The sequence below is a fragment of the Ahaetulla prasina genome, chromosome 2, assembly GCF_028640845.1.
Source record: "Ahaetulla prasina isolate Xishuangbanna chromosome 2, ASM2864084v1, whole genome shotgun sequence".
Classification (NCBI taxonomy): domain Eukaryota; kingdom Metazoa; phylum Chordata; class Lepidosauria; order Squamata; family Colubridae; genus Ahaetulla; species Ahaetulla prasina.
The window spans coordinates 187555187-187579198 of NC_080540.1; the positions used below are offsets into that span (position 1 = coordinate 187555187).

General features: G+C 41.3%; 1 protein-coding gene across 1 annotated transcript in view; it reads left to right on the forward strand.

Moving 5' to 3' along the window:
• Positions 1 to 24012, forward strand: part of LOC131190652 (alpha-2-macroglobulin-like protein 1) — a 205144-nt gene that overhangs the window by 50917 nt on the left and 130215 nt on the right. Inside the window, exons 9-16 of the mRNA XM_058167999.1 lie at positions 15759 to 15873; positions 19093 to 19202; positions 20049 to 20213; positions 20509 to 20733; positions 21289 to 21352; positions 22158 to 22303; positions 22881 to 23027; positions 23651 to 23821. Coding sequence (XP_058023982.1) covers positions 15759 to 15873; positions 19093 to 19202; positions 20049 to 20213; positions 20509 to 20733; positions 21289 to 21352; positions 22158 to 22303; positions 22881 to 23027; positions 23651 to 23821 — 1143 coding nt within the window. The remainder of the gene's footprint in view (positions 1 to 15758; positions 15874 to 19092; positions 19203 to 20048; positions 20214 to 20508; positions 20734 to 21288; positions 21353 to 22157; positions 22304 to 22880; positions 23028 to 23650; positions 23822 to 24012) is intronic.

Consider the following 24012-nt stretch of genomic DNA (forward strand, 5'->3'; position numbering starts at 1 on the left):
ATCCTGATTTGGTAGTAAGCCTATCCAGTTTTGAAAAGATTTTCTCTTTGGGTAGGTTGGCTAACATGTCCTTCATGAGAGGAAGGAGGTACACATTCTCTACGCTTACAGAGTTTAAATTTCTATAGTCTTTTTTTTTTCTTGAAACAACGCTGGGGCAGCAATTTTTGGTCGTGTTGGTTCAATGAATCCCCTGGCCAGATTATTATCTATGAAGATCCTCAATTCCTTGAGTTCTCTGCGGGACATGCTATACATCCTAGGCTTTGGTAGTTTGGTGCCTGGGAGGATCTCAATGGCGCAGTTTTTGGGATGGATGGGGGGACTCATCAGAGCCCTCTTCAATGAACACTTCAGCTAAATCCTTATATTTCTGGGGAATGCCCTGCATTGGCATGCCGCTCCCAGCCACAGTTCCTCCCTTCTGGTCCAGTCACTCCCCATTGTAATCTTAGGGTTCCTTGCTGCCAGTTTACTCTGGGGTTCCATTTCCTTAGCCAAGTGAGTCCCAGGACTAGCAGCCATTCCATTCTGGGTGCCACAATAAATGTGAGTCTCTCATCATGGGTCCCCATGACTATGTCTAGGGTTTCTGTAGCAAAAGTTGCTCCCCCCCCCCCTCATGACTGATCTGTCTAACTAGCAAAATATGATGGGGTTTCCACAGGTGGATGCCCAGTTTCCCCACCAGAATTGGGCTTATTAAGCATCGGGTGCATCCTGAATCCAGGAGGGCCAAGAGTTTTACTCTTTTCACCCGGCTGAGGATGAATAGTCTTGGGGTAGGGTTCAATTGGTTTGCTTACCAGCAGGTCATCTTCAGGGTCACTTTCAGACAGGCTGGGTCCTTCTCCTGGCAGTTTCAGAGTTCCTTTTTCCAACTTTGCAATGGGATGAAACTCCACAGCCTCTCCACTTCTCAGTGTGGGTTCTCAGTCTTTTCCGTGTGGATTGGTTTTCATGGACTTTCCGCCTGACATGCATTCAGGTTTCCTGGCAGGGGTTTTCAAATGGCACTCAGCTGCATGGTGCCCCTCCTTTCCATACTTGAAACAGGTGGATGATCTCGGCGCTAGGGCAGTTTGTGGCTTGGTTACCTCCCACTTTATTAGGCATCCTTGCTGCCTTGAGTTGTTTAAAAAAATAAAAATTTAAAAAGCTAAAAAAAAAAATAGCAGAATTGTGCAAGAAGGGATGTGCTCAGTAATACTTTTTTAAAGCCAAGAATGCCTGCGACCCTATGAAAAATAAAGGGATGCCACCATTGGGCCGGAATAGCTCAGGCTGTAAGGAGCCTGTTATTAGAACACAGTAGCCTGCAATTACTGCAGGTTCAAGCCCGGCCCAAGGTTGACTCAGCCTTCCATCCTTTATAAGGTAGGTAAAATGAGGAGCCAGATTGTTGGGGGGACAATAAGTTGACTTTGTAAATATACAAATAGAATGAGACTATTGCCTTATACACTGTAAGCCGCCCTGAGTCTTCGGAGAAAGGCGGGATATAAATGTATATAATATAATAATATATAAATATATATATTTACATTTATATCCCGCCCTTCTCCGAAGACTCAGGGCGGCTTACAGTGTATAAGGCAATAGTCTCATTCTATTCTATTCTATTTCTCCCGTGTAAAATTGGAAGTGTCTTGGCGACGTTTCGACGAAGTCTCATTCATCATCTTCAGGCTTCAGCTTCGTGCTTCTGGGAGCAATGTGTGATCGCAGCTGTTTCTTCCTTTTAACTGCTAGTGGGGGTTTGAACTGGTTGGGTGGGAGTTTGGCTGTGCTCTGATTGGCTGGGGTTTTTTTGTGCTCTGATTGGCTGGGGGTGTGTCCTGTTTGGGTGGGGGCTTGGTTGTGCTCAGTTTAGTCTGTGTTGCAGAGGGACTTGAGCTGGTGAGCTGCATAGCTGTTGTTTGGCTTTGTGGTCATGCTACATCTTCATAGTGGGTGTCAGTCTGCTGCATGTATGGATTGGAGGGGTTTGAAATGGCTAATGTTGCAGCTGCGGTCTGGCTTCTGGTCCTTGGTCGTGCTTCATGATCAGTGTGGGTTTGGGTCTGCTTTCTGGGTGGATGTGCGGTGGTGACATCCTGTGTGGACCTCGTGAGTGTGGGTCTGGTGTCATTCCTCGTGTTAGGGACTCGTCTGTCAATAAGGGCAGGTTTCCAAATGGCTGGTAGGTGGGAGGTATCATCTCGTTTGTTCATGCTGTGTGGGCATTTTTCTAACTCAATGGCTTCTCTGATTATTCTGTTGTTAAAGTGTTCAGTTTTGGCGATAGTTCTGGTCTTTTAAATTCAATATCTTGTGCTGTGACTTTAAAGTGTTGGACCAGGGAAGAAGTTGGTTCCTCTTTTTTGAATGAGTTCTTGTGTTCTTCAATGCGTGCACTTATTCTTCTGTTGGTTTGTCCAATGTATGTGGTGGGGCAGGTGGTGCATGGGATTTCATATACTCCTTGATTTTCTAACTCAATTTTGTCTTTGGGGTTTCTTAGGATGGTGGATATTTTTTGGTTTGTGCAGAATGCTGTCTTGATGTTGTGTTTGTGGAGGATCTTGCTGATTCTGTCTGTGGTGCCTTTTATATATGGGAGGAGGGCTGTGCCGTTTTCTTGTTCTCTGTCTTGGATTTTAGTGGGGGGTTCTTTTTGGATTAGCTTGGTAATCTTATTTCTTTGGAATCCATTGGATGTTAGTACATTAGTGAGAGTGTCTAGTTCGGTTTTTAGGTGTTGTTCGTCAGCTAAGCATTTTGTTCTGGAGATGAGTGTCTTGGCTACGGAGTTGATCTGTGCTGGGTGGTGGTGTGAGAGTGCGTGCAGATAGCGGTTTGTGTGTGTTTTCTTCTGGTAGATGGTGTGTCCTAGGGAGCCATTGGGTTTCTGTAGACTAAGACATCCAGGAAGGAAGTTGGTTGTTAACTTCTGTTTCCATGGTGAACTGTATTTTGGGGTGTAGGCTATTGAGGTGTGTGAGGAAGTTGTCAAGTTTTTCTTTCCCGTGTGGCCAGATTATGAAGGTGTCGTCTACATATCTGAGCCAGAGTTTGGGTTTGTGATCAGATTTTTCTAGAGCTTGGGTTTCAAAGTGTTCCATGTAGAGGTTGGCAATGACAGGTGAGAGGGGTGATCCCATGGGTGCTCCTTCTACTTGTTTGTATTTTTGTCCATTATAGATGAAGTATGTGTTGGATAGGCAGTGGTTGGTCAGATCTAGGATGTGCTTGGGGGGGTTATATTTGTTTTGGATAGCTGTCAAGGCTTCTTTGATTGGCACTTGGGTAAAGAGGGATATAACATCATATATAAATATATATATACTTATATATATATATATATATATATATATATATATATATATATATATATATATATATATATATATATATATACCAGGGGTCCTCAAACTTTTAAAATAGGGGGCCAATTCATGGTCCCTCAGACTGTTGGGGGGCCAGACCAGCTGGGGGTGTGTGGCTAAGTGGTCATATGACTGTGTGTTGCTAGGTGATCATGTGACCAGTTGGGCATGGCCAATTTAGCAATCGATTAAACAATACATACAAACTTTAATTTGGTTTAATTTGGTTTAATTAAAACATCCGCTCCTGGGGATGTTTTAGTTGCTTTTGTTTGCATGTTGCTCTTTTGGTTGACTTTTCTTTTTATTAGATTGTTGTTGTTTTTTTAGGAGTCTAGTGGTCCACTGCAGGAAACTCAGTTTTGCAGCAATTCTCAGTCCCAAGGGTCTTACAATCAACAAGTAGAAGAAGCCAGGGAAAGCATTGCCTCTCCTTGTTTTGGGTGGGTGGGAGGCAAGGGACTCAGCCCAAGAGCTGGGCCTCCTTAGAGAGGCAAAGGAGCAGGTTTGTCTACTTCAGAACCTGAAAACATGCACCCCTCAGCAGCAACCTCCTGCATACTTGGGATTGTCCCCCAACCAGCACAGGCTCCTTTTGCTCTCCCTCCACTGCTGCTCAGTGCCAGAACAGACAAGAAAGAAAAGGGTGCTTCTCCCCTGGGCTTGATTCCTCTGCTGCCTCCCCAATAGCTTGCTTGCCAAGATAACATGTTTCATTGTGGCTGAAGCAGCAGCCATGAGACCCAGGCAAGCCCCTTCTGGCATAAGGGCCTCCTCTGCCTTCCTGGGCTGAGCTAGACTACCAAGAATAGTAGCCTGCCTGCCCCCTTAATTGGTGGTGGAAGAGAAAATGAGGAATTACTAGACTGGGCTGCCTTCCTAGAAAGGGCTGTCTCTCTCTCCCACTCCAAGCCACCAATTTGGCTATTGAAATTAAGGCTGGCTTCCCCTCAGCACCACTTTTGATCAGGGAGCCCATAGCCTCAATTTGAAACCTACAAAGAGGGATAGGGGAACACAGGAGACGAGCTCGCATATTCCAGTTAAGAAAACTTCCATATTTTTTTTATTTCTCATAAACATATTTAAATGTACAGTCTCTTATCCATCATTAATAATTGATCATTCATCTTATCCTTTAGCTTTATTTGTTCGGGGCTGTTCTTTTACCATTTCTTCTTTGTTTTACCACAACCTTTCCTCTTCTTCTTCCCTCCTCTTCCTTCTTCTATCCCTTTCTACTTTCTTCATTCCTCCTCTCCTCTCCTCCCCTTCTACTTCCCCTCCACTTCCCCCACTCCTCTCTTCTTCCTCCCTTTCTAACCCTCTGTCCTACACTTCTTTCCCTCCCTTTTCTTCCTCTCCTTTTCCATCTCTGCTATCCCTCTCTTTTCTTTCCTCCCCTCCTTCCCTCTCTCTATTCCACTCTCCTTTCCAACTCCTTTGTTGTATCCATTTTCAGTTCAATCTAAAATAGTATTTGAGCAGCTCCAATTTTCTATTTATCTTCATTTCAAGTTCTTTTTTGTCTAATAATTACATCTGTTTTATCATTCATGTACACTTTTATAGTAACACTTTTTTTCTTTTTCCCCCTTCCCCCTTTTCCATTTACCTAGACGTCATCTGAGTTTCTATTCTTTTTATTGTCTTTTCTTTTTTTTTTTTTTTGTTTACATTTATACCCCGCCCTTCTCCGAAGACTCAGGGCGGCTTACAATGTATAGGGCAATAGTCTCATTCTATTTGTATATTTTTTACAAAGTCAACTTATTGCCCCCCCAACAATCTGGGTCCTCATTTTACCTACCTTATAAAGGATGGAAGGCTGAGTCAACCTTGGGCCGGGCTCGAACCTGCAGTAATTGCAGGCTTTGTGTTCTTAATAACAGGCCTTAATAACAGGCCTTTCTCTTATTTGTCTTTTCCCTATCCACTTCATTTATTTATCTTTATTTATATTTCTTTTCTAACCAATCATAAAAACTTCCCCATGTCTTGAAATACATTGATTCCTCTTTATCTTTTATTCTCAATGTTAATCTATTCATTTCATTCTAAAATTTTATTTATTATCTCTCCTTCCGACAGGATTTTGTCTGCTTTCCAGTTTTTTGCAAATACTATTCTAACCACTGTTATTATGTGAATAATCAAATATATATCTTCTTTATTATATTTCTACAGCAGTATTCCTAATAAGAATATCTCTGGTCTTAGCTGTATTCATTACTGTAGTATTTCCTCTAACCATATCTGTATTTTAACCCAATAATTCTTTGTTTCTTTACATGTCCACCACATATGGTAATATGATCCTGGCAGTTGATGACATTTCCAACATTTAGCTGATTTATCTTTGAATATTTTAGCTAATCTTTCTGGTGGCATATGCCATCTATAAAACATCTTATAAAGTTTTCTTTATATGCTGTTGCCATTGTTAATTTGTAATTTCTCTCCTATAATTGGTGCCATTTCTCCAATTCAATAGTATAACCAAAGTTTTTTGCCCATGCTATCATTGTTTCTTTTACTTCTTCATCTTCTAATTCAATTTGCTATAGATAATTATATAATTTCTTAATCATTTTTTCATCTTTTCCTGTCAGTATCTCATCCAACTCTGATTTCCCCAAATTAAAACCATTCTGTCTATGGTCTGCTTCAAATCTTGATTGTATTTGCAATCTTGTATACCAATCTATCTCAATCCTTTCTTTTTCTAACTCTTGCTTTTGTTTCAATTCTCCCCATTCTGTTAAAATATCCTTGTATCTAACAAAATTCCCCATATTTACAATATTTGGATATGTCAAAGCTTCTATTGTTGAAAGCCACGTATGTTCAAATAATGTTTTTTTTCACTCTCTCCCAACTAATAACAAACCATTTCTTACATAATGTCTCTGGAAATATCCATGTATCCTTTGTTTCCCATACCATAGGAAAGCATGCCAACCTAGTTGTAAATCATGTCCCTCCAACATTAATAGTCTTGTGTTTCTCAATAAAATCCATTCCTTAATCTACGTTAATGCTGCCACTTGGTAATATAGTTCCCAGTTCAGTAGTCCAAACCCACCTCTAGTTCTTGCATCTTGTAGCATTTTTATATTAATTCTTGCTTTTTTCCTTGCCACACATATTTCCATATTATTCTCTTCAAATTTTCAAAGTACTTTTTCTCCAATTTTATTGGTATTGTTTGAAAGAGAAAGAACAGTTTTGTTAATATATTCATCTTTATTAATGCTATTCTTCCCATTAATAATAGTTGCAGATTCCTCCATTTCTCCAAGTCTGTTTCAATTTGTTTTTTCAATTTATAGTAATTATCTTCCTTGATAGTTACACATCTTAATATCAAATGAATACCCAAATATTTCATTTTCTTCATTATTTGAATGTCCAGTTTTCCATTATTTCCTTTTTTATTTTCTCTATTACAAAAATATTAGTAAAAATATTTTTTTTTTAATTTTCAATCCATATTTTTGGATTTTTCTCCATATTTTTCTATTTGCTCAAGCAGCTTTAAAACTGTCTGTATTGGATATTCCATAATAAACTCCAAATTATCTGCAAATTCTTGCAATTCATATTCCTTTTTTAAAATTTTCATTCCTTTTATATCCTATCCTGTCTCACTTTTCTATTTAAAAGCTCTAGTGTCAAGATAAATAATAGTGGAGATAACAGGCAACCCTGTCTTGTTCCTTTTCTAATATCCACTTTTCCTGTCATTTCACCACTTACCATCAACTTTGCTGATTAATCTTTGTATATAGTTTTAATATATTTATAAATATGTCCATCATTTTTAACTTATTATTATAAATTGCCAATTCACATTATCAAACGCTTTCTTTGCATCTAAAAATAGCAACACTATTTGCTTCTCTGAATATGCTTCATAATATTTCAAAGTGTTTAATATAATCCACATATTGTCTCTAATCTGCCTTTTTGGTAAGAAATCATTTTGGTCCATATGTATAAACTCATTTAATAGTTTTGTCAGCTCGCCTCAGATCAGTACTTAAGAAAATAAAGACCCAACTCCATCATTTTGAAGAAATTGGTAATTTTTACTAAGTAAGTCTGATAATGATTCAAGCTAAGCCAGAACTGGAAGTAAATCGAAACCACAGAGTAATATCCTCTCCTGAACCCTCCCTCTACTAGAGGTCATACAGTAAATTATCCAATGTTGTCTCCCTCCTTGGCCATGTGTCGTTTCACTTCCGATATTCTCCCTCTGTCAATCTTCAGGATGGAATGTGAGGCCAGCATCTGCCATTACATTCACGTACCAAAACAATTCAAACTTCTGTTCAAAAGGCTAACTCCCTCCCCCACACATGCAATGTCAGCCGAACGCTGGGAACAGTAAAAACCTCCCCCCTCCTCCATTAATCATGTAAGACACTCAGTAGAGCAAACTTTTAACAAGGTAATAAAACAGTAAAACAGTTTAGTAGGAGAAATGCACTTAATTAAAGCGGAGGCGGACAAGTTTTTTCAATCTTTCAGCCATAATTGATGCAAAAATTTTATAATCCACATTTAGTAGGGATATCGGCCTATAATTCTTTACTTGTTGTAAATCCAACTCTTCTTTTGGTATCAAGGTTATATATGCCTCCATCCATGAGTCCGGAATCTTGGCTTTTAATAGTAATTCATTAAATACCTGCAGCATCACATTACTTAATACATCTTGTAGCATTTTATATACCTCTACTGGTAATCTATCCAGACCTGGTGTTTTCCCATTCTTTTGTCTTTTAATTCCCTCTACGAATTTCTTCATTGATATTCTTTCTTCTAACATTTTTTTAAAATTTTCTGGAATCTTAGGTATTTTGGCTTTTTCTAAGTACTGTTCTATCTTTTCCTCTGCAACTATCTCTTGTTTATACAGTCCATTATAATATTTCTCAATTATTCTTTTCTTTTCCTCATTTTTGTAACATACATTTCCATCTTTTGTAACATACATTTCCATCTAATAATTGATTTATTTGCTTCTTTTCTTGCTCTTTTTTCATTTTATATGCTAGCCACCGTCCTGGTTTATTTGCATTTTCAAAAAAGTTTTGCTTTGTAGATTTTATTTTGTTTGCCAACTCTTCATTTTCCATTAAATTCAACTTGTGTTTTTTCACGTCCGTCAGATTCTTAATCTTTTTATCTTGTGGATTTTTCTGTAACTCCATCTCTAACTTCTTGTACTCCTCTAATTTCTTATGCATTTGTTTATTTTGCTTATTCCATTTTCCTAAATATGTTATTGTCAATCTTCTAATATATGCTTTGTTAGTGTTCCACACATTTTGTAGTGATGTATCTTCTTTCCTGTTCTCTTTAAAGAAAAAAGTCATTTCCATTATTTCCACTATTTCCATTATTGTTGAAAACTCTTTTCACTTAATAATTTTTGATTTAATGGCCATCTCATTTTTTTTTCTTGCATCCCTTCCATATTATTGGATTGTAATCTGACAATGTACCTGTTTCTATATCAGTCTTTTGTATTTTAGATATTAATTCTGTTGACATCCACATCATATCTATTCTTGACCATGACAAGTGCCTATTTGAATAAAATGTGTTCTGCTTTTCTTTTGGGTATCTTTGTCTCCATGCATCTTGCAAACTTAATTCATCTATCATTATAAAAAATGTTTTTGGAAGAGTATTAATTTCTTGTTCACTTTTGTGGATTTGTAATCCAATTCATTATCTACAATCGTACTGAAATCCCCCATTATACATATGTCTTCATCTTCATCTTCTATTATTTTTTAATGCAATTTCACATTAATTTCTTGGAATGGAGATGTGGTGAAGGGACTGCAAGACAGAAAGCTGCCTTCAATCCAGGGAAGGGACCACAGCCTCAGGAGCTCTGTCTGAAGAAGCTGCATCAGTCGAGCAGCATCCCGAAAGTGCTCTGAAGATGCTGCCTCGTAGGCCAGAGCAGGGACGGGCTTGGATCTCCCTGCTGAGCAACCCTGGTGAAGGAGGCACATCATCGGGGGTCTCTACCCCTGGTAGCTCCTGGGTGGCAACTCCTGCTCAGCGGACTTGCTCAGCCCAAAGGAGGCAAAGCAGCCAGTTAGAAAGGCTGAGTAGAGGTGGTAAAGCACAACCAGGCCCAGCAGGCAAAAGATAGCCACCATAAGTGGGGAAAGCCAGATCCCCATTGGTGCCCTGGCTGCCCAGGTCCAGCAGAGATGAGGGTGAAGACATGTGATCCTGGCTGGGCTTGGGCAGCCATAGCGCCGATGTGAATCGAGCTTCCTCCAGGCCTGATGCTCTGGGTAGCGACAGCAGAGGCCTAATGGATGGCCTTGGTGATGCCAGACCCATGAGGGGGTCAAGGGTGATGCCAGACCCATGAGGGGACCAGCAATGACCTACTTTTCAACCACAAGCCAAATGAGACAGGACGGAGTAGGCAGCAGCCACCCCACACCCTCCTCACCTTGTTTTTGCCCACAGCAGCAGCAGTAGCTGAAGGCAGAGGCACAGGGGAGAGGCTTGCTGGATGCGCTGGGCAGCCATCTGCCCTGTACTCCACATGAGATGGAGTAGGCACATCTGGTGGTCTGCATCACATGTCTCCCCCACCACTCTGCCTGCTGCTGGTGCCAGTGCTGCCACCACCATGCCTGTTTCTTGGACAGCCAGCTGTGGAGTCCCTGCTGCTGGACATCTGCATCTTGGTGGATGCCACTCCTTTTTCCACTCCTTTTGCATCCTGTTGTGTCTGCACCCCCCGATCCGGGCCCCCTGCCAGAAAGTGACTCTGGAAGTGAGGGGGAAGAGCCATCAGGACTTACCTCTGGAGCACCGGCTTCCCTAGCTCAGCTCCAGGAGCCAGAGGCAGGCCAGGTGGAGGAGATAATGAGGCCTCCATCCCCTGACTCTTTCCTCCCCAGGCCATGCCTCCAGACCTAGCTGATGGCCTGGCTGGACCCTAGGTTTCGTAGGCAGGAGAGGCAGGAACAACAGAAGCAAAGGTGGGGCAGGCTTAGGAAGTGCTGAGTCATGGAGCCACACCCCACAGGATATAAAAGCAGCAAGGGCTGCTATACCACTTCGTGGCAAGCAAATCAACTGCTTAGAAGGAGAATTAGAGCTGAAGTCCTGTTTGTTCCTGGTTTCCTGGCTGACTCATTGGCATCAAGCGAGATAACAGAGACACTTGGCAGACGCTCGTTAGTTTGATGCCAGAGCTGATAGTTGCCGGCTAAGACTTCCGAACCGCCATTCACCACCGCAGGGAGACGGAACCTATACGGTGGTTCCGTCCCAGGCGCCTGATGGACCCCGAGAGGTTCCTGACGGAGCTTGGGCCATTCCCTGAGGAACTGGCCCACGGCACGACTGTGGAACTGGTCGTGGCCTGGGAACAGGCCATGGCCGGGGCCTTGGACCGTGTCGCGCCTTTGCGGCCTCTGACCCGGCGTAGATCTCGACCGGCCCCTTGGTTCTCCGAGGGGCTGAGGGAGATGAAACGCCGGAGAAGATGCCTGGAGAGCACCTGGAGGTCCAGTCGCTCCGAAACTGATCGGACGCTAGTTAGGTCCTATTCTAGGACCTACCTAGTGGCAATAAGGGAAGCGAGGCATTCCTACGCCTCCACCCTCATTGCGTCGGCAGATAACCGCCCGGCCGCCCTGTTTCGGGTCACCCGCTCTCTCCTACATCAGGAGGTGCGGGATGACCCTTTGCAGGGACGAGCCGAGGAGTTTAGCGGTTATCTATACGATAAAATCGCTCAGCTGAGGGACGGTCTGGATCGAATTTGGGATGATCCAAGCGAGGGAGAGGAGGCACGTCTTGTTGAGTCCATTTGGGATGAGTTTGACCCTGTGGCTCCTGAGGACGTGGACAGGTTGTTGGGGAGGCTTCACGGCACGACATGTTTACTGGACCCGTGCCCTTCCTGGCTGGTACTGGCCACTCAGGAGGTGACACGAGGCTGGCTCCAGAGAATTATCAACGCTTCTTTGTTGGAAGGGGTTTTCCCTGCCGCTTTGAAAGAGGCAGTGGTGAGACCCCTCCTCAAGAAGCCCTCCCTGGACCCAGCTGTTTTGGGTAATTATCGTCCAGTCTCCAACCTTCGCTTTGTTGCGAAGGTTGTAGAGAGTGCCGTGGCGCGACAGCTACCCCAATACCTGGATGAAGACGTCTATCTAGACCCGTTCCAGTCCGGCTTCCGACCCGGATACAGCACGGAGACAGCTTTGGTCGCATTGGTGGATGATCTCTGGAGGGCTCGGGACAGGGGTTATTCCTCTGCCCTGGTCCTATTAGACCTCTCAGCGGCGTTCGATACCATCGACCATGGTATCTTGCTGCGCCGGTTGGGGGGATTGGGAGTGGGAGGCACCGTATATCGGTGGTTCTCCTCCTATCTCTCCGACCGGTCGCAGACAGTGTTGACAGGGGGGCAGAGGTCGACCGCGAGGGGCCTCACTTGTGGAGTCCCTCAGGGGTCGATTCTCTCGCCCCTTCTGTTCAACATCTACATGAAGCCGTTGGGTGAGATCATCAGTGGTTTCAGGGTGAGATACCAGCAGTACGCTGATGACACCCAGCTGTACTTTTCCACCCCGGACCACCCCAATGAAGTTGTTGAAGTGCTGTCCCGGTGCTTGGAAGCTGTACGGGTCTGGATGGGGAGAAACAGGCTCAAGCTTAATCCCTCCAAGACGGAGTGGCTGTGGATGCTGGCACCCCGATTCAGTCAGCTGCAGCCGCGGCTGGCTGTCGGAGGCGAGTTATTGGCCCCAAAGGATAGGGTGCGCAACTTAGGTGTCCTCCTGGATGATCGGCTGTCGTTTGAAGATCATTTGACGGCCGTCTCCAGGGGGGCCTTCCACCAGGTCCGCCTGGTCCGGCAGTTGCGCCCCTTCCTTGATCGGGATGCCTTATGCACGGTCACTCATGCGCTCGTTACCTCTCGCTTGGATTACTGTAATGCTCTCTACATGGGGCTCCCCTTGAAGTGCGCTCGGCGGCTTCAGTTAGTCCAGAATGCAGCTGCGCGGGTTATAGAGGGAGCTACACGTAGCTCCCATGTAACACCGATCCTGCACAGGCTGCACTGGCTGCCTGTGGCTTTCCAAGTGCACTTTAAGGTGTTGGTTATGACCTTTAAAGCGCTCCATGGCTTAGGACCTGGGTACTTACGGGACCGCCTGCTGCTACCACACGCCTCCCACCGACCCGTACGCTCCCATAGAGAGGGACTTCTCAGGGTGCCGTCCGCCAAACAATGCCGGCTGGCGGCCCCCAGGGGAAGGGCCTTCTCTGTGGAGGCGCCCACACTCTGGAATGAGCTTCCCCCGGGTTTACGTCAAATACCTGACCTTCGGACATTTCGTCGCGAACTAAAAACACATCTTTTTATCCGCGCGGGGCTGGCTTAAATTAGTTTTACGGGGAAATTTTATTAATTTTAAATGGGGTTTTTAGTATGGAAATTTTTAATCTCAGGCTAATTTAATAAGTTTTAAAATGGTATTTTAATCTGTATATTGTATTGTTTTATTTTTTGCCTGTACACCGCCCTGAGTCCTTCGGGAGAAGGGCGGTATAAAAATTAAATAAAATAAATAAATAAATAAATAAATTAAGTCATCGCTCATGACTCCCGGACTGCGGAGGGGGACAGAACACATCCTCACCTGCTGTCATGCCCCTGGCAGAGTCTGAATCCAAAGGGGAAGAAGAACGGCTGACAGAGAGTGAGAGAGTGGATCCATTGGCTGTGGAAAAAACTGTGGAAGAGCAAAGTCAGACTGGGCAGAGCAGGGAAGAGGTAGAACAAGGGAGAGGGGGTTCAGATGAAGATCCTCATCCTAGGCTGTGCAGGGAGGAACTGAGAAAAGAGTAATGTGGGTTGCATGGCTTACAAGGGAGGAAAGGGACCCAATCCTCTTTACAAGACACAGGTGCTACTGGAGTTTAAAAGGAAAGGCAAATGAGAGGGGTGTTTGTACATTTCAAAAATGTACAAATATTTTTTCTGATTCCAAAGTTTTCCAGACAGGTGTTAATCCAGCTATGGGGTAATGAGTCAAATGCCTTCTTGTAATCAATCCATGCCATATTTAAATTTGTTTTTCTTCATTTTGCATTTTTTAGTACCATTTTGTCAATGAGCAGCTGATCTTTTGTTCCTCTTGATTTTTTATAATTTCCTTTTTGTTCTACTGGATACAAACTGTTTTTCATCAGATGATTGAATACGGAATTTGCCAGTATTCTTCTAAAAAGATTGGATGTTGTTGGCAGACAAGTAATTGGGCAATAGTTGCTTGGCTCTGTGCCCTTTTCTGGATCTTTTATTATCAGGGATGTTCGACCAGCTCTTTGCCTGTCACAATTTGAAGCATTTGATCAAATTGATTGGCCATGCAATGATGGAGGCTGGTCAGGTGTTTTAGCCAGTATCCACGCAGTTCATCTAGACCAGGTGCACTCCAATTCTTGATCTCCTTTGCTTGTTTTGCAACCACGACAGTTGTTATTACAATATTTTCCATTTTGTTTTGTATTGTCTGTTGTTGAATATCTTTGATCCAGGAGGCAGTTTTGTTGTGTTCTACTGGGTTTTCCCACAGTTCTTTCCAAAAGTTCAAAGTTTTTTCTTTACATGGATGAACATTAGTTTGTACTCGATTTTCATCAAGGGACTGCTAGAAGAATGTTGGTTTCTTCTGAAGTGGACATTTTCAAGATATTGTTTAATTCATATTTCGTATCTTTCAATTTTCTTTGCTGTTGCTATTACACTTTGTTTTAGTTCTTCCATGATTTCTGTTATTGTTTTTTCCTCCAGGTTGTATTTATTGTGTAAACTATTTTTCAGCTTTTTGTTATTTAGTTTTCCTTCTTTCAAGTACTTCAGATTGCTGATATCTCCTCGTAATTTTTTTATTTTATTTTCAAGTCGAATTTTCCACTTTGGTGTCTCTTTTTTGGCATTTTATAACCCAGTTCTGCAGTTATAATGGCAGCTGTGCTATACCTTAGTTGGTTGGTTTTATATGGTGTGCTGGATGGGATGGACGTTAAAATGCTGTTCATGGCAGTTAGTAGATCTTTCACTCATTTGCTATATACTTTGCAAATGGTAGGTAGTCTTTTTCTTTCTATCTTTTCTTTGATGTGGTTTTCAATCTTTTCTTTCAGCATTTTTGCTATACCACTTAGCTCTACACTTTTGAGTTGTTGCACAAGAGGATTTTCATCCTGTATGTTGGTTTCTTCCACTGGTTGGTCAGTTTGTTCAGGTGTTGGAACAGTTTCTTCAGCCTGTTCTTCATTACCTGTTGTTGTTTTTTTAGCCAATATTTCTAGATGTTGCATTTCCACATCTATGAAAACTTTATTATGGATGATGAAACGTTTTTGATCCATTAATCTTTGTTCAGTTATGTCACTTTCCCAGTGTTTTTTCTTCCACAGTTTTATCATTCTTTTTTGAAATCCTCTGGCTGTTGGTTCTGCTTGGTAATAATATTTGATGATTTCTCTGTTTTCTTCAGTTGTCCAAGTTTTGCACTTTTGTTTTAGTCACAGTTGCAGTCCCTGGTTCTCTAGCAGTAACAATTGAGCCCTGTAGCCCCTTTTTTGACAGATGTCCAGGAGCCATAGCATCTGACGTGTCCTTATTAACCCGGGCGATGACTGATCCGGTGTGGAATTTCATTGATTCCTTCTCATCATTAGTGATGGTGGTTGTTGTTGTTGTTGTTGTTGTTCTTATTATTATTATTATTTTATTTTCCAGTGTTTGGTAAGAGTGGTTTGACGTGATCTGTTTTTACAAACCTGTGCTGTTTAAATTTAAGCATGCTGTAAAACATGGCTTAAAGGAGCAGCTTAGGAGTTTTAAAAATAGTGTAATATGGCATGGGGTTATCCCTAAAATAATAGACCAAATCTAGGTAGTTGTCCATCTTCAAAATTCTGCTCCTAGAAGTCCTTTCCGTGGTCCTTAAGTGCCATCCAGATTATGGAATCCATTTTATATGTACATTATCTCCCTGGATTTGAGCAGAAGTATCATCATTGTATTTGACATATGTCCATTTTTACCTATATAATAAATAAATGAGAAAAGGGAAGGCACTGAACCCTGAAAAAAACAGCAATATAAGTTTCCAAGCAGAGAAGGAGTTCCCAAAACTATTGATCAAAGTACAGATCAAATACTGTAATTTCAATAGCTATCCCATTCATTCTGTAGCATCATCCACAACACATCACAATGATACCATGTGACACAAAGCTCTCTTGTTTTGATGCAATAGCTAAAGAATTCTTGTTAATACATATAAATTTTGTTCTTTTTATTCTCAGACAGACAAAGCTGGATATGCTTCCTTTATTGTTAAAACAACAGATATTAAAATATCTCAAAAAGAATACATCAGTACTATTGAGCTTTATGCAGAAGTGGAAGAGGAAGGAACAGGTACAAGGAAATGGGAAATTCAATGTTATATCTGGATATGTAAATTTAACTGAATATTCTGATTTGATTTTGTCTTCCATTCTACAGTACTATTCTAAAGAAAAATGGTATTTAAAAAATATTTTCCACCATTGGGTTCTGTTTCTTTAAGCCATGTTGTAGTCTTCCAAATAACATGTAGAACTTAAACTTATTCACCACAAGCCCATAATTTATACAAAGAAACTGCCACAATTTTAGGCACCTGCCAGGAGACACACTTGCCTCCACTAGGGCTTGCTGTCTACCTTTTGGCATCTTGAATAAGTAGTTCAGTTCTGGTACCCCCTGCTGTAGGGGACTGTCTCCCAATTTTACTAGAGATTTTTAAATAGGTGCTTCCCTTTCTTGCTTTTCTCCACCAACATACTAGAATCTCCTACTTTCGTTTAAACAACAAAACTCCTCTGGGAGCAGAGGTATAAAGCAAATGTATAATCTTTCTTCTCATTTTGCATGAAAAGCAGGTTCCAGAGCCAAAAGTTCTAAATGGAATTGTCATCCACCTAATTGTTTTCATCACACAGTGACTGGATCCCTGCCTTTCAGGTGGGATGCCTTCTTCTGCTCAACAAATAGCATGCCTAAGCCATAGTTGCTGCTTAGTTTATGTTGCAATCTGGGAAAATAAGTTTATTGGGGAAACATACTTTTTATGGCTGAATCCTGTGTTCCCAGGAGAGGAACAAAGGAGGCCTTATCGCAAATGTTATGATCTCATTAAGATTGGTTTGTACTTTGTAGCTCAAAACTCTTCTGCTTTTCTTGATTGGAGTCTCAGGGCGATAGTCATTTTGAATGTATGGGATCAACAGACAAGAAAAGTAAATGGATGTAAAGTTGAGCCAGATTAATTTGGGATCAAAAATCCTCATACTTTTTAACTGCTTTTGTTACTCTGAAGGAGATTTGTAATTTTGCCTGCTCTATGGAGTATTTCCACAATCTACTGACTAAGATCACTCATTGGTCCTACCTATCATTCCTTTGCAACACTCTTCTGAATGGAGTGCTGGACTCTAGTTAAAAGCAGCCCAACTTCCTGGTCCTAAACATAGAGTAGAGGTTGCACCAAACTGGACGTTACACCCATAACCTTTCTTTCACCTCTGTGACCCATCAGTCAGGCTGCTCTTTTAGAAATATGGAACTGGCGGGATAATTGGAGCTATAGACTTGGGACTGGAAGGAGACCCTAAGCATGCATGTGACTGGGCTGCTTCGCACATCTTCCAAATTTAAATTTATGACCGTTGCAGCATCCCCATGGTCACATGATCAAAATTCAGATGCTTGCCAACTGGTTCATATTTATGATGGTTGCAGTGTCCCAGGGTCATGTGATCCCTTTTTGTAACCTGACAAGCATAGTCAATGGGGAAGCCAGATTCACTTAACTGTGTTACTAGCTTAACTTCAGTGATTCACTTAACAACTGTGGCAAGAAGTGTCATAAAATTGGGCAAAACTCACTTAACAAATGTCTCAGGAGCCCTAGCCAGCCTCTTCTACTGTCTGCAATTTATTTATTTATTTATTTTTCATATTTTTATACCGCCCTTCTCCGAGGACTCAGGGTGGTGTACAGCACAAATAAAACACAGATATCAAAAAATTTAAAATACAATATTCAATTAAAAATCTAATTCAATAAGCTGTATGTTAAAATTGCTGGATAAAAATTAATAAATAAATTAAAACCCCTTAAAAACCCACTAAAACCCCTCAATATTAAAATTAATCATTAGGCCAACCTTGCTTGATGAAAGAAAAAGGTTTTGAGCTCGTGCTTGAAGGTCCGAAGATCAGGGAGAAGACGTAGTCCCACAGGTAGATCATTCCATAGGGCCGGAGCCCCCACAGAGAACACTCTTCCTCTGGGGGCCGCCAGCCGACATTGGGTGGCCGACGGCACCCTAAGGAGGCCCTCCCTATGAAAGCGTACTGGTCGATGAGAGCTAAGTGGTGGCAGCTGGCGGTCCCGTAGATTGATTGATTAGAAGGCATGCAGCCTTCACAGAGCTTCATTGTCTCTGCAAAAGTGGTGATGGAATCACATTGCCGTTGACTCCGCAGACCTGTTTTCAAGTGAACCAAAAAAGGAGGATTCTTTTTCTGATTTATCCAAGGCAGCATTACAAACAGGGTTAATATGAGCAACATGTGGCAATTTGAAGGAAAGGCATGTCTTTGATTTTCTAATTGGCACAAGACAACTTTCACAGAGCAGATAACACTATAAGAGTAGATGCCCAGGCAAAAAGAGGTGAGACAATTAAGCTTGCCACTCCCTACAATATCACTATAATTGGTGTCTCATTTTCCATCAACCAATCATGAAGATAGCAGAACTAGAGCAATCCTCCAATTACTGTATTTGGCATGCCTTGCCTAAATGACTAACCCAAAGATGAATCAGGTCAAGGACCAGCTGCCCATTGGAGAAAGAAAGAGAGGCAGAAACTTTCCTCCAACTTATTTTTTTGTTGGTTGAAGGAAGAGTGAGCATGTAAATTCAGCCGTGAGAAACACTGACTGAAATTGGGGAAATAAATAAGCAAATAAACACAAGATCAATAAGAAATTAAATGTTGACGGTTGTCGTGTCCCACTCCTCCGCTGACGGCTGGGTCAGGGAAATCCGAATCAGGCTTGCCTCTGCAGCTCTGCCCAAAGTCCTAGCAAAGTCCTCAGAGCAGGCAGGAGACCAGTAAGTGACTTCAGCAAGATAAGTTCGACTTTTGCCTGACTCAGAGACTGCCAGAAAGTAGATCCTTTATATAGGCCATGGGGTGTGGCTCCATGACTCAGCACTCATTAAGGCCTGCCCCTCCCTTCCTTCTGTTGCCTCCACCTATCCAATCTTCTGATGCGAGGGTCACTCCAATCAGCTGTTCTTGGGAGTAAACCCTCCTCAGGCTCACCTGCTGTGGAGGAGGGGGAGGGGTCTAGCTGCTCCGTTTGCCTGGGCATGGAGTCAGGGCTGGGGCAGGGAGATGCTCCTTCTTCTGCAGTTTGTGTGGGCATGGAGCCAGGACTTGGGCCGGGAGGCATACATTCCTCAGTGTTCGGGAGCAGGTAAGAAGGCCCTGGCTGCTCTGAGGGCGGGCAAGACACAACAACGGTGCACTTAGATATCTGCTTGGTTTTTCTTTTCTTTTCTGTATTCTGTCTCTGCAGGAGTAAACATCTCAGGAAATAGCCTTATCTCAGTGGTCAACAGAGTAGTTCAAATAAAATTCTTAAACCATGACACATTCTTTAAACACGGAATGCCATATACTGGAAAGGTTAGTCAATGCAGTTTTCTTTGTGTGACACTCCTTTCTGTTCTGTGTGCAACAGAAAAACAATATGTTCAGCACTTCCCCCACTTATAAGCTGCAATTTCAATTGCTAGGCTGGGGAAGAAAAGATGTTTCCAATAATGTTTCAGGGCTAACTTTTAGGTATATTCAGGATATACCTGAATATGTGTTGGGTCACAACAAATTTCTGTTTTATAAGTATTTGTTTATATTTATTATTTTTAATAATTTTAGCCACTTTAACCAGAATTTATTAAACTACTTTTTTCCAAATGAAAGCGATTGGTGCTTTTGGCATGTTGTTTCCTACGGAGGGTGCAGGTTGGTTAAATGGTATGGACTTTAAGTAGTAAAAATAATATTTTAGCTAGAAATTTATTGTAAACTATTAAAAACAGTTTTAAATCTGATTTATAACCTGAATATGACATTTTTTTTATTTGAATTTATATTCCGCCCTTCTCCGAAGACTCAGGGCGGCTCACATTGTGTTAAGCAATAATCTTCATCCATTTGTATATTATATACAAAGTCAACTTTTATTGCCCCCAACAATCTGGGTCCTCATTTTACCTACCTTATAAAGGATGGAAGGCTGAGTCAACCTTGGGCCTGGTGGGACTTGAACTTGCAGTAATTGCAAGCAGCTGTGTTAATAACAGACTGCTTAGTCTGTTGAGCCACCAGAGGCCCCCTTTTAATAATAATCTAGTATTTTAATAATCTAGTATGTTTACAACCTGTAAACATCATAGAGCAATGCTCCATGAATTCCATACAATATCTTAACTATCATTACAACAATAATAGGGCATTGTATTCCTGTAGATGAAATGCACTGTCAATGATATACCCTTAAAGAACCAGACTGTGTACCTTACTGTTGATATTGATGATGTGGAAACTCATATTTCATACATCACTGATGAGAATGGGGAAGTTCATTTCACCTTGGACACAACAACATGGAAAAACACTTCAGTTGCTCTACGGGTAAGCAGTAGTTCTCTCCCTGGTTTTTCTTTCTTTCCTCCCTTTTTAAACACACATACATACAAACACACACAAAACTATAGCCTCTTGAACCACTCTTAGATTTCAGGAGAACCAGGGGGGGAAGAAGAGCTATACATGGTGGGAAAAATAAAAAAAAATCATATTACATACAGAAAATCTCTAGTTTGGATCCAGGATACCTGTTTATGCTAAGTACTACACAAAGCTATAGGTTAGTTTTGATTCTAGTTTTTTTAGCTGTTGCTGACCTATTCTGTGGCTTTTTTTACAGGGTAGGTATTCCCTCTCAAATGTAACTCATGGTGATGTCAGCATGTTATATAATGATGCTTTTGTTTGGCTGAAGCCTTTCTACTCAGAGAGTAATAGTTTCCTTGAGATTCAGCATATGGAGGAAGAGCTGCCCTGTGGAAAAAATCAGGAAATATTGGTTGATTACATCCTTGACCGGAAAGAGCTGGGCCCCACGGCTGACTACATAGATTTCTATTACTTGGTGAGCATAAACATTTGTGAAAAGGGCAACAGGATGTGATAATAAAAAGTATAAATTGTCAACTAAAGGCAAAGAATCCTTTTGACTCCTGTTGATTACAAGTTTACCAGAAGAACTATTGCTTTATTTATAATCTTCCAGTCCAAATTCCCCAAAGGTTTACATCCCCCTTAAGCTGTAGAACTACAGTTATACAGAATTCTGTTCTTCTGGTAGCAAGCCTCTCAGCAGCATCTACAGGGGAGGGAAAGGAAGGGGCAGAACAATGAACACAGGATTTTATTGTTTCTGTAAGCACTATACCTTTTGTACATGCATTATGACACTGTATGCATGTACAAAGGGTAGAGCTTGCAGCATCATTTTGACAAAGTAGCAAAGATGCCAGAGATGTCTGACATATTGTCCTGATTCACCTTGAAAACTTGTTTAGGACACAGCAAGTTGTAATGAATATTTTCTTTATGACTTAATATGTGCTAAATAAGCCCCTGTGGTATTTATAGAAATTTATAGAATTGTGATCCATGAACTTGGGCCACTTTTTCCCTGCAGGTTGTATCAGAAGGAAATATTGTCTCCAGTGGACAGCAACAGGTTCCAATTGACCTGAAAGAGAGTAAGTGACAGTAAATCTATGGTGCAATACGGACTGACATAATTACACAAGACTCCCACATTCTGTTCTTTCAGAAAAGCACTAGTCTCATGTTCAGAAATAGCCATGACAGATAACAGGTGTGGAAGATGGTTGGTGAGGAGCATTAAGAGACATCCCTTCCATTTTATGGAATGGCAAATGCACCCTCCTAGCATTTGCCATTTAGTAATCAGGTAGCTGAACAGGCACCTAAACTCAGCATTCAAGGTCTCCAGTCTCCATTTACTCAATCCCACCCTCCTACTAAGTAGGGTGAGTACTTGTTTTTTTTTCCCCATTAGCAGGTGATACTTGGTGGGAAAGGAGAAGAGGTTGTGGAAATCCATCCTATCATACCTGTTTTTTCACCTTCATTAAGGGAAGATAACAAATGACAAAGACAAAATAGGCAGGCACATTTTATGCTATTATATATTTTTGCCAGTTCAAGAATTTGTGGATAGTACTATGGAAGAGTACTATTTGGAAGAGCCTTAACTTCTTCACTTCATTCTTCTGTATATATAGTAGGGAACAGGAGGAACCTAGAAGAAATGAACCACAAAGAAGAAAAGTCCAGGCAGAAGAAATAGGTTATTTCATTGTGATGTAAGAAAGGAAGAATGTTTCCATCCTAATTTTGAGACACAGAAGTAGTAGTCTTGGGCAGGAAGTTCCCTGTCCTTGCTATACTATATCAGCTTTATTTCTATTTGGCAGAAATTATTTACCCGTTATATGAACTTAAATCCTGTCTTTCTCATCCTTTCTTCCCCTGACCCAGCACTCAAAGGCAACTTCTCCCTCATTTTAACCCCGAGCTCTGACCTGGCACCCAGTGCCAGTCTTCTGTTCTTTACTGTGTTTGCTGATGGTGAGGTAGCAGCTGACAGTGCTGTATTTGCAATAAACAAGTGCTTCAAGCATAAGGTTAGTGTGCAGCAGGGGTGGGTTCTACTTACCTTTACTACTGGTTTGCAATGGGAACTCAGTATTAAGTGCTGTTGGTGACACTAATACCAGTTATATGTTGTTGGACATAGCTGTCCTATGTTTTGGGTTTGCTTTCTAGGTATAGCCTGACTGTTTCTGGTATGGATCCATAGATGGGGATCCCACAGGAATTCCCATGACTTGTTAGTACAGACTGGAAGTAGGTAGAGAAACTAAAGTTTAACATTTCCATGAGGTTAGGAATCAAAATCTTGGTGTATTTTGTAATGTTTTGTTCTTGTGTTGCATAGATATTATTATGGATAGCCAAGAAAATTAATTAGCCAAATTAATTTAGAACAAAGCAAATTAATTTAGAACAAAGCAAATTAATTTAGAACAAATCAATCCAGAGTCCTCACTTGAAACTAAAATGCTCAAATTTTCATATTTTTGACATTTTATGTAGTCTCAAAGAAAAAATAACACTAATTCTCTTTTTCTGGTATCCTAAATTATCTATCATTCTTGGAGGTTTCCTTGTATCATTTATCTCTTGTATCCCCATCCATAGGTGACATTGGACTTCTCTAAGCAGGAAGAGCTTCCAGGGGCAAAGGTCAGTCTGCACATAGAAGCTGCCCCTGGTGCTCTGTGCTCCGTCCATGCTGTGGACAAGAGTGTTCTTTTGCAGACAAACCAAACTCTGACACCAGAATCGGTAAGGAAACGCAGCCCTTCCCTGTGGTCAATGAATTCTTCATCTGTTCCTTTCCTCATTAATGCATGAGCGGTAAAAAAAAAAAAAAAGGAGACTGTGTGTGCAAACTAAAGTAAAGGTATACTGTATAAGCAACTTGAGACAATTATCTGATTTTAATATTAATTAGAAGCTTTCAATCTAGAAGCACTTCAGTGTCTCTGACACAAGTTTAAAAAAATAACTAGAGGCAGCTCTCCTGATCAAGGAAAGTGATGTTACAGTTGCACTTTTCAAAATGTCTTTGCAAATATTTTTCATGTATTTTTAATGTCTTTACTGCTGTAAGAGTTAAGATCTTAATTTCTAAAATAAAAACATACATTCAAAATTGGCTAAATTGTGTGGCTGGAACAGTGAACTGCATTTTTAAAAATTTGTTTAGATATCTAGGGATGTTTCGATGTGGAAACAAATGTGTGGGTGGGTAATCCTGTTTTGAAATTTTGATGAGATGGCTACTTAATTCTGAATCATGTGCAAATGCTACCAGGAATCAGACTTCTATGGATATTATGATTATAATTCTAAGCATTGCTTTCTTCTGGTTTGCTTTTGTTTATGCCAATTCTCTCTGCTTTCAGGTGTATAGGTCTCCTTACCCTTACCTTGAAGCCATGAATGCAAGAGGATTTCACTTTTATTTGGAAGATTTTGAGCCCTATCCTTGTCTTCCTTCAAATAGTGAAAGGCACAGAAATCATTTGATAGCTCCCTGGTTTCAAAGTCAGGCTGATGTTTACAATCTGTTCAAGGTAAGTGACATTTGCAATGAAAACAGCTTTCTCCAAAACCTACGCTGTTTTGGCATTGATTGGAGTTCCATGAATAGGACACATTAATGATTCTAAATAGTGAAATAAATCACAAAATCGTGTTTAAAAAGAAGTTGTGGGAAAATTAGGTTGCAGAGCAGTGGTGGGTTTCAAAAGTTTTTACTACCGGT